At 41.1% G+C, this 11,488-nt stretch overlaps 2 protein-coding genes across 2 annotated transcripts; one reads left to right on the forward strand and one right to left on the reverse strand.

The window, feature by feature from the left end:
- Positions 1-1,137: 1,137 nt before the first annotated feature.
- LOC135588835 (heat shock cognate 70 kDa protein-like) lies at positions 1,138-3,417 on the forward strand. The gene is made up of 2 exons (XM_065081178.1): positions 1,138-1,494; positions 1,706-3,417. The coding sequence occupies exons 1-2, from the start codon at positions 1,269-1,271 to the stop codon at positions 3,298-3,300; spliced, it is 1,821 nt and encodes a 606-aa protein (XP_064937250.1). The 5' UTR covers positions 1,138-1,268; the 3' UTR covers positions 3,301-3,417.
- A 1,590-nt stretch (positions 3,418-5,007) lies between these two features.
- Positions 5,008-7,057, reverse strand: LOC135588836 (polyphenol oxidase, chloroplastic-like). Its single transcript, XM_065081179.1, has one exon. It carries the CDS (start codon positions 6,942-6,944, stop codon positions 5,166-5,168), a length of 1,779 nt encoding a protein of 592 aa, XP_064937251.1. The 5' UTR covers positions 6,945-7,057; the 3' UTR covers positions 5,008-5,165.
- Positions 7,058-11,488: the final 4,431 nt, after the last annotated feature.

The following is an 11,488-nucleotide window of genomic DNA, read 5'->3' on the forward strand; positions in this document are numbered from 1 at the left end:
TCAATAGAAAAAGTTTTGAACATGTTAGACAACACAAGATCCACAATAAGAAAATCTGGAAACTAACCAGTGAATGTTAAACCAATCAACTAAAACCATTATCATGTAGCATGTAGCCCTTTTTTACTCAAGCCCCTCACTATACTTTAATAATAAATTAGCTCAGATATTAATTATCATGATCCGATCTAATAAGATAATTAGCTTATTAATTTCATTAAACCTATATCATTGGTTCAAAATATCTAAACTAAAGTTAATAATAATATACCCATCATATCTTTATAAGTTAATATTAGTCATAACTCACGTGAAACTATCTTTTATAAGTTAATATTAGTCTTAACTCACTTTCTAATATCTAGAGTTAGACTAACTTCAAATAGAATGAACCAGTAAGGACTAATTGAGTCTATTGTTATTTATTTAGGTTTAAATATTAACCCCCGTTAGATTGGGTTTAATATTTTTTATTCAAAATCCTTTTTTTTTTTGTATGGATTTGTCTTAGATAATGCATCATCAATCAAACTAATTTAAGCCATTTGATGGGAGAAAACATTCATATTAGCGCTTCTAAGAAAATAAAAGGCTCATACTGTAGTTGAGTTGCGAGCTACTCTCTCTATCTCTCTCTCTCTTCTATGATTGATAAAGTGCATAAAGTAGTGTCGGCAAGAAAAGCACTTATTCTCCTTTGTTTGCTTCCGCATAAATATGTGGCCAACAGCTCAACCAATCAGTTGCTTATTATATAAGTTGGATATATGCAAATATGTGAAAAAGAATCTAACTTTTTCAAGTTTTTGAATAAGTAATCACTGATTTCTGACCTAACAAAAGTAATCACTTCCACTCCACCTTAACAATCTTCTTCACACTATATATATATATATATATATATATATCTGATCAATTCAAAATTTTAAATTTCGGTTGAAGTCAATAAATTTGTTACCATTTAAATACATGACACAAAAAAAAAAGTACTAATCCGAAAAACATTATAATTAAACAGATATTTGTTTTTGAAAAAAAATCTAATGCTACCCACCGAAAGTTATAATCCCTATGAAAGAATCTAATGCTCTTAGTCATCATGTCACGAGGAAAGGTTGGAAGTTACTATGCGCCGCTTACTACAAGTCTTCCACCGAGTCATCAGATTCTTCTTTCAGCCAAAGCTTTCGGATATAAATCCTTCGGCCATCAGCCTTCTTCTTTCGCTGCTACCACTTGTGCTTGTGCTCTTACGATCGAGTTCTATTATGGTTCCTTCCATGGGGAGAAGAGGCGCAGGGCCGGCGATCGGAATCGACCTTGGAACGACCTCCTCGTGCGTCGCGGTGTGGCAGCACGGCCGGGTCGAGATCATCGCTGACGATCAGGGCAATCGCACCACCCCCTCCTCCGTCGCCTTCACCGGCACACAACGCTTCATCGGCAACGAGGCCCAGAACCAGGTGGTCATGAACCCCACCAACACTGTCTTCGGTGACTGACTTCTCCTTACCTTCTTCTTCTTCTTCTTCTTCTACAGTTCAGTTCTCGGTTTCTTGGTGTTCCATGAAACCAGGTGGTCTGTACGAACAATTAATTTTGAGTCCATTACTTTGCTCTTCCTGGTATAATATTCCGGAAAACTGATGTACGAGAAGATTATCGTCAAGATTCCCCTTGACTACATGATCACCTTGTTCTACAGATGTAAAGCGCTTAATTGGGAGGCGTTTCAGTGACCCCTCGGTGCAGAATGACATGCGATCGTGGCCATTCAAGGTCATCGATGGCCAAGGCGACAGGCCCCTGATCGTCGTCCAGTACAAGGGCGAGGAGCAGCAGTTCACCGCAGAGGAGATCACCTCGATGATCCTCGTAAAGATGCGTGAGATTGCTGAATCCTATCTTGGATGCGCCACTGACGACGTGGTGATCACTGTTCCTGCCTACTTCAGCGACCACCAGCGCGAGGCCACCAAGAACGCTGGAGCCATCGCGGGTCTCAACATCGTAGGACTCGTTAACGAGCCAACCGCTGCTGCTATTGCTTACGGTCTCCACAAAAGATCAAACAGCGAGACGAATGTGCTCATATTTGACCTTGGTGGTGGTACGTTCGATGTCTCCGTGCTCACCATTTCGCAGGGCGTCTTTGAGGTGAAGGCCACTGCTGGTGATGCCCATCTCGGTGGCGAAGACTTCGACAACCGGATGGTGAGCCACTTCGTCGATGAGTTCAAGCGGCAGCACCGAAAAGACATAAGCGGGAACCCAAGGAAACTGCGGAAGCTAAAGATAGCATGTGAGAAAGCCAAGAGAACACTCTCTTCCACCAACCAAGCTACCATTGAGATCGACAGCCTGTTCGAGGACTCGGATTTCTCCTCCACCATCACTCGTACTTTGTTCGAGGAGCTCAACGACGACTTGTTCACCAAGTGCGCGGACACCGTAAAGAAATGTCTCCGGGATGCAAAGATGGACAAGAGCAGCATCCACGACGTGGTTCTCATCGGTGGATCGACGAGGATTCCCCGAGTGCAGCAGCTTTTGCAGGAGCTCTTTGACGGAAAGGAGCTATGCAAGAGCATCAACCCCGATGAGGCTGTCGCCTACGGCGCTGCAGCCAAAGCTGCCATGCTGAGGGGAGACGACCACGAGAATCTCCACGACATGCTGTTGTTAGATGTTGCTCCCCTCTCCCTCGGCCTGGAAGCCGGTGGCGGCAACATGGTCGTTGTGATACCGAGGAACACCGTCGTCCCCACCAAGAAGGAGCGGGTTTTGTCCACCGCCGTCCACAAACCTCGAGCATGTATCAAGGTCTACGAGGGTGAGAGGTGCACAACGAGGGACAACAACCTTCTCGGCCGATTTGAACTTTGTGGAATTCCTTCAGCTCAAGACAGCTCGCTTGAGATCAACGTCTGCTTCGACATCGACGCCGACGGCATTTTGGACCTGTCGATCTACGACAAGACCATGGGGAAGGAGAAAAACAAGATCACCGTCACCCGTGACATGACCAGGCTGAGCAAGGAAGAGATCGAGGAGATGGTCTGGCGAGCCAAGAAGTACAAGGAGGAAGACGAAGAGCATAAGAGGAAGATAGAGGCCAAGAATGAGCTGGAGAAGTACGCCCTCAAGATGAAAAGCAGCGTCAAGAAGGTGGACGGCGTCATCGAGCAGACCATAAGTTGGCTGGAGGCTACAAATCAGGAGGCAGAGGCCAATGAGTTCGAGGCCAAAATGAAGGAGTTGAAGGGGATATGCTACAGCCTCGTGGTGGAGACGCAATAGGGTGAGATAAAAAAGAACCGGAGCTGCAGTTGCATCGAAGCTGCCAACCAGTAGTCCATCACGGTTTTGTAAATTCACATTCAAAAATAATTTGCAGATAAGCATTTCTTCGATGCATTTTAAAATCTTTAAAGAAGTATGAACAAACAATGGACGACGTCACATCGAGAAATGAGGTAGACTTGGGCCCTTAGTGGGCTTATACTGGGCTCAGCATAGGTAAGCACAGAGCTAGAAATGAGATAGACTTGGGCCCTTAGTGGGCTTATACTTGGCTTAGTGCTCCTGATTTGGAATACTTTTTGATCATTTTCTTCATGTCTTGAGGTGATTAAGGTCTCTATAATGATGGTTGGTCGGTTGAACATAGAAATCGTCAAATGTTCTAAAGCAATTGTTGAGTTTATGTGAGAAATTTGTATTCTAACAAGTTATATAAGTCTTATTTTGTAAAAAAGAGTTCCTCAAATCGTAAGTCTTATTCTTAATTTTATAAAGCAGTTCTCTCTTGAGTTGTTAATGATAGAAGATAAGATTTTTCCAACTATACGAGGAAATCTTTCTATTCTGTTAAGAAAAATCCTTTATTCTATTGAGAGAAATATTTTTTTTTCTCCTAATCTGTATAAATAGGAGAGGCAACATGTTAATGTATTGAAGCATTTTCATTTCTTCAATAAAGTTTCTTTTCTTCTTCAATAAAGTTTCTTCAATAATTATTCTTACGTTCTATTATTTTCTTCAGTTAGTCTCATGATTTTTTGAAAACTTTTATTTCTCTTAAAAAAATTTCATATAAAGTGCATGAGTCATATGGCAGATAAAAGTTTTTGCATATTGGAATGGTTATGCGATATCTTTCCTGAGGGAAATATGCTATCTAAAACATATCATGATATAAAAGGCATTTTAGGTCTTTACTATGAATCGATAGATACACGTAAAAATGATTGCATTTTTTTTCAAAAAAAAAAAAGATTGTATGTTATATCGGAAGGAAAATGAGAAAACTACACAATGTACAGTACGTGCGGTGTATCGAGATAGAAAATCGATCAAAAAGATAGAAATTCTAAAAAAACATCCTACATAAAATTACTATGATATTACCCAAGGTTTCAAACTTTAAAAGCAACTTCAGAAATGATTTGCCTCTTAATAGGGTGGATGATCGAAAGAATTCTTATTCTTCATTTACAATTGGAGGGAAATTTTTTTTTTAATTTAAATTTTTATTATTTTCGTAGAACGTTTTTTTGAACGTCTAGTGCCAACGACAGTACTATCCGTACCTCAAAAATTTTAGAAATTTAAATTTTTAACTCCATTATTAAAACCTATAAATACGTCACTCGAGTTTTATTGATGGTGCATGAGCAAAAAAAATATTATAAAGCATAGTTTTGAATTTTTTCATCCTCTTGAGTTTGGTTATAATTTTAAATTCTAGAATATAAGAGATATCCTGTAAAAATAATAGAGTGTGAACATTATTTCATTTATTTGAAAAAAAAAATTATAACGACTGACTTAGGGGAACTCGTGGCGTACGTCAAAACTTACGATGATCCCTTCGTCTCCACTCCCTCATGCGATATCTGATCCACACGGTCACCACACACCACACTAATGACAAGCCTTCTGGGTTACGTAACTACGACACGATTCGAAGGATGTGAAACGCGAAAACTGTTGCACGCTTACGAATGGTCGTAACTAGCCGTGTCCTCTCTCTCATTTCCGGTCCATAACGCAACATTACGACGTCCGCCGATGTGACTCGACGATTAAAGTTGAGCTTTACACTGTTACGATGGTGCGGCTTTTATTTTCCTTGATAGGTACTAGAAATATATAGTATTACTTCAATTTGGGAAATCGATGCGTACGCCGGCGACCGACACCTTGCCCTTGCCGGCTTTCGGGACGATGGTGACGAGCACGCTGTCGTCGTCCTCCGCCCCGATGTCCTCGAGCAGGTCAGTGATCCCCAGACAGAGCCTCGTCTTCAGCTTCTTCTCCTTCTTGCTGTGCTTGTGCTTGTGCGGGACGTTGACGAAGCTGCCCGCGAACTCGCTGGCGCCCGGCGTGATGCCCTCACCCTCGGTGGCGTTCACGAAGACGTCGAACTTTATGAAGTAGTCGCGGTCGAACTCGATCCCCTCCACGATGAGGACCTCCTCTTCCTCTTCCTTCTCCTTGCCGCTCCTCGATACCTTGGGCCTCTTCACCGTCGTGCTCACCGCGGATTGCAGCGTCACCGGGAACGGCGTCTCTGCTGTAGCTTTCAGTGTTTTCGCTGCGGTTTTCTGCGCCTTCAAGGCTTTGGGAGTCGGCCGGGTCTTCAGCCACGGGATCTCGACGTCTTGGTAATCGTAACGAAGCCACTCCGGCTCCAAGCAGTCCTTGAGGGTGACTCGAACTAAGTCAGCATTCTCGTCGTAGAAGAGGAAGGTGGTGTTGAGCCAGTCCTTATCGTTAAAGTCCTGATGCTTCCCGCCGAGCTTCTTCCACAAGTACCACATGCGGTCGACGTTTGAATGGTGGGCGAAGAAGATAGGGTCGCGCCCCGCGGAGTAGAAGTTGCCCATGTCCTCGAGATTGGGTTGGCTTCTGTCGCCAGTCCACCCGTGGACGGGGCCGTGTGGTATGTTCTCGAGCGAGCCCGCGCCGGGGTTTGGGTTGTCGCCGGCACGGTAAGCCGAGCCTAAGAACAGCAACGGCGTCTTGCCGTTGGAGATCACCTGCCGGTACATGATCTTGAGGTTCTGATCGATCTGCTCTGCGTCGGTGGAACTAGGGTCGGTTCCGTTGTAATCGAGGTCGACGATGACCGGCGGCTGGTGCTTGGGGTCGCGAAACTTGTCATAGAGCGAGGATGAAGGGTCGGCGTAGATCGACGGCAGCTTCATGCCGCCGGGCGCGTCCCAGTTCCAGAAAGGGAGGGCGAAAGTGTCGTCGCCTATGAGCTTGCCGAGGATCCTCTCGTGGAAGTAGAGGTAGAAGCGGTGCCAAGGGAAGAAGAGCCAGGAGTTGTGGACTTGGAGCTCGAGGTTGGGGAAGCCGATCTGGTCGTAGGCGCCATCACAGTAAGCGCAGTGGACATTGGCCTGCTGCATGAAGTTGCGCGGATCGTCGGCCGGCAGTGCCCTCATGAGCTCCACCGCCTTCTTATACTTGTCCAGGTAGTCGGAGTCGACCAAGTGGGCGGCCGGGCGGACACGGAAGGGTGACGAATTCGGCGGACGCTTGAAATCGATAATCTTCTTGTCAGGAAAATAAGGCGGGCAGCAGTTGGTGGGCGTTGCACCGGTGGGTAGATCGGCGGGGCCGCACTTGGTAAGATCAGGCGCCTGGATGGGATTTCCGAGGGCCTTACTGTCGATCCCGAGGCCGGCAGCGGCTCCACAAAGCCCGCCGAGGCCAACGAGCACATCGCGGCGGTCGAGCTTGGCATTTGCAGTCATCTCATGCTCATCGCTAGCTTTGCATGAGATCTTGGGGTGGGCATGGCGTCTTCTATCAGGGTAAGAAAAATGGAAGGCGCATGCAAAGGAGTTGGAGTTGGAGTTGGAGTTGGAGTTGGAGAGGGAGGGAGGGGAGAGGGAGGGGAGAGGAAGAGTAGCTTTAGGAAGGCTGACCATTGGGATCGATAACTTGGTATTGCTACAGTTTTGCAGTGGTTGATGTGGGAGGAGGCATCAGATTCATTTATAGTGTAGCAATGAAGCGCACGCTGGCATTTAGACAATGTGTGGTTGGTGGACTTTGAATATGGTGATGCGTTGACAACGATATCGGGGAGAATCTAGTGGTATGATTCGTGACGAATTCGAAGTAGATCTTTTGTCGTAGGAATGCCAAATTTTGCCTCTTTCACTGGTTGCTTAATCCACGCTTACAAGATGAGGAGGAATAAGAAAAGTCTTGGAAGCCGAGAAAAGGATCGATCTGCCGACGGTGTCCGGTGACGGACTAATGTGACGCAGAATTTTCAAGAGCATCTTTTTCTTGTTGTTGTGGTCTTCGTTGGATTAAAACGACCGAGGAGTAGTTGTGGTCTTCGTTGAAGGCTTGAGTTTTTTTATTGGTTTCCTTGTGGGAAGTGAAGTCCAAGTTTGCAACTTGCACGATTGAATGGTTAACTTGGCATTTATGGGCATCGACCTTAATATTCAACACAAGCATGCTGTTAAATTTCCTTTCCACAGAAGAATACTGTTAAAGATGATAAGGCGGTCACACCGAGAAATAGACAGCTGATCATAGTTCCAGGAAGCTGCTTATTTTGCCACTCTTTTATGTGTATATATATATAATATCCTTCTAATTCATGTGTCGAATTTTCAATTGTTTTTGATAAAAAAAACAAAATAATTTTAGAAAGTTTCTCTTGATTGGATATTATATTAGACATTTAAAGGAGAGAATGTTAGACTTATAAGTTCGTGTTGATAGAAAATTACAATATAAAACATGAATCAGATCTGCCATATTAGCATAGTTCGAAATACGATCTATCATCATAATAAAATATGAATCGGCGGATATCTCCATCCCCATGCTATAAATAGTTGCAAACTCTTTGATGACAAAGGTTTTTTCTCTCTTTTCTTTTTATTCTATGCACGAACCGATTATTCTTGATAACTATCTTCTCTTATGGAAGGAAACATACATGTCCATTCTCGTATGTACATAAAAATTTGAAATTTAAATTATCTTGAAATTCAATTTGATGATAGATTTCTAGAGTTTCTTGAAATGCCACCTGACTCAAGAAGCACTCAACTTTGTTATAATTAATTATTTATCATACGCAAAAATAAACATACAATAATTAACATGTAATACATGCAAACATACTATATTAATTAAAATCAAGTTTATGGTTGTATACATAATAAAATCAAAGCCTAACCAAAGTCATGACGGATCATCAACAACTTAGTGTCATGTGGTTAACACGTCAACATCACATAGCTAACCCTTCAACACCATATGATTAACACCTTAATATCATATGATAGACACCTCAGCACTACACGTCGAACACTTCAATACTACGTTGTCGCTACCTCATCACCGTATGATTACATCAGGATTTAGTGCAACATGATTACACCCAAGACCAAAGGAGGCCCATAACCATTCCCAACACAATTACATCATATTATCACCATAGGTACGAGACTCCAATCCTCTAATGCTTTCAGCTCTTACAAACTCGATATTTAGTTAATACAATCGATCCAAATGCTAACTTAAACTTCGGAAAGACGAATGCCTTTAGCATAGTTATCGATGGTTCAACACAACTTTAAATCGAATGATATTGGAACCTCTGGACCTGACACTATCTCACATCGAGACAAACATGAAGTATAATCTCAGTTGATTCTAAATCGACATCTAAGTCAAACAATCATAATATATCTTAATAGATTAACATTACAATTTCACCTAAAACCCACCTTCGAGTCCACCAAAAACCCTACCTTCCCAATCTCGAAATCCATTGCCTTCCGTCAATTATTCATGATGTGACAACCAACCATCCACCGTTTACTCCACAACCAACTTCACTCCCACCTACTATCACAATTTTTAATGCAACATTCAGTAACCTAACCCAATAAGATTATTCAAACCATCACTCTTTCATCCCCCAACTTGCCTAGTTATCACAGTAAAGAACAACTCCTTCGGCCACGCCCCGATTCCTTTGTCGGCACCAACTCCCTACAGAGTTGGCTGAGTCGCATTGCCTTTTGGTAGAGACTCCTTTGAGGTTTACTCACCACGGAATGCCACCATGCGAGAAACTAAAATGCCAAAGGAGTCAAATATCCATTCCGTTGGATTTCCTTTTGATGTCCATGACCAACTCATCGAGATTGACCGACATCTCAAAGAAGGAGATTAAGCAGGGAAAACAACTAGAGCCAAAGCCATACATGCCCCTTTGTCAAAGGATTTTAGTTGGCCGAGGAATCGATCATGTCCTTCAGATAGTTGGTGAAGAAATTTTAGCATGACTTTATTAGTTATAAGCTTTTAAAAAGACCAACAAGAATAAGATACACTTGCTAGCAATATTAAAATATTTAACAAGTAAGATAGTCTAGGATCCCAATCTATTCATCTTCGTTAATACTTACATTAGTGGTCTTCATCCATCGTAAAGGCACTAAGAGTAGAGTAGAGTGAATTAGTGCTTTCAAAAAATTTCGATTTAAAAGTTTAATCAATAAATCAATATCGAAAATATGATTAACAAAAAGTACCAGTAAGGATTGCTTAGTAAGTAAATTAGTATACAATAATAAATCAAGATAAAAGAAGAAATACAAATCGATTTATAGTGGTTCGATCATCCCGACCTACGTCCATTCTCGATTCTTCTTTATTCAAGGTCATCGACTTTCACTATCAATGTTCTTTCAATAAGCGAAGATCAACTATTTTTGTTACAACTCTTTCTTTTTTTTTCATAGATTTAGGAGAAAACCCTTATACCTCTATTTTACAAAAGACCTCTTACCTCCCTTAGAATGACTTCTAGACACAATGAGTAAGAAGACCTCTCACCTCCCTTAGAATGACTTCTAGACACAATGAGTAAGAGACTCAACACTTTTCAAAAGTTTACAACACTTTAAAATCACAAGTTTTTCATACTTTTTTAAGTAAGCATGAGAAGGGTATTTATAGGTCTTAAATGACTTCAGAAGTGGAGCCAAAAATTCAAATCCTAGATTTCGGGATTCGGGATACTAGCGATACCACCGCATGCATAGGGTAGTACTATCTCTTAACAACCTAAGCACCGGCGGTACCACTGCCTACCTAGGTGGTACCATCGCTTAACACTAGGCGATGGTACCATTGCTGACCCTAGCAATACCACCCTCGGGTTTTTTTAGAAAAATACATTTTGTACTTTCTAACTCACAAGCGGTACCATGGCTTGGCCTAGTGGTGCCACCGTTTAGCCCAACCTCAAGTCACTGAATCGGTGTTCCAATAAGCTTAATTCAACCCTGATTCAAGCCCAATGGACTCCTAATCAAGTTGACATAATTACACCCAAAACCAACTCAATTAGACACTTAAACTACTTTGATCAAGACTCAACAACTACAATCATAAAGCCTACGTTGTTCGACATGTCATCAGTTCATCCGAACTTCTAATGCATCATCCTATCTTTCGACGTATTGCCTAATCCATTGGTATGTTGACCTCCAACAACATCCGATCTTCTTGGCACAATATCTGATCCTTCTGGCCCGATGCCCAATCTATAACATGATGCACTTTGACCGAGTGTATGATTCTCCGGCTTCAATGATTTGCTTTTCTATAATCAAAGTTTGTCATGCTTCATTTTTCTCAAACGCTCATTAGTTCATAAACTCATTAATTGATTTCATATTAATTTTAATTATAGTGACTTTCTTTGCAAAAGTCATATATAACACATTATAGTTAAAATATCAATGCATACATCATAATATCATAATTTCAAGTCATTAAGATATAATGCATGCATCATTCTAAATCATCAAAATTTTAAATTATCAAAAGATTACAGTCAACTTCTCCTCCTTTGTCATCAACACAAAGGAGAAATGTGTAAGTTTTTATTTCTCTTTGAAATATATAAGCCACTTTTTCTCTCTCTCTCTCCACCTTTATCGTTATCAAAAGGAAGGAAAGGATATAATGGTGTAAATTTTTTTTTCTTTACCTTTCCAATCATAACATAAAAGATATTAGTATTAAAGATCATGAGAGATCAATTTGATAATGCCATATACAAATCATAAACTAAGGAGTCATATAAAATAAATAAATCTTAAGTTATAAATACTGAAAGATCATGATTCATTTTAATATATCTTAATTTTTAGTAAATAGTAAAAAAAAATCTTTGGAGATCAAATAGTAAAAGATCTTGACTCATACAAAATAAATCTAAATTATAAATATCAAGTGAAAGATCATGATTCGTTTGGGTAAATATTCTCTTTAATAAAAAAAATCATATGAGAATAAATAGTAAAAGTTCTCGATTCACGTATTTGAATAAATATTTTTTAATGAAAAATAAGTTTGAATACCTTTTGATGTATCTCCAATTATTAACTCGTTAGAATGTGTATCTACATACTTACGTACCTTG

The sequence above is a fragment of the Musa acuminata genome, chromosome BXJ1-8 (genome assembly GCF_036884655.1).
Source record: "Musa acuminata AAA Group cultivar baxijiao chromosome BXJ1-8, Cavendish_Baxijiao_AAA, whole genome shotgun sequence".
Taxonomy (NCBI): domain Eukaryota; kingdom Viridiplantae; phylum Streptophyta; class Magnoliopsida; order Zingiberales; family Musaceae; genus Musa; species Musa acuminata.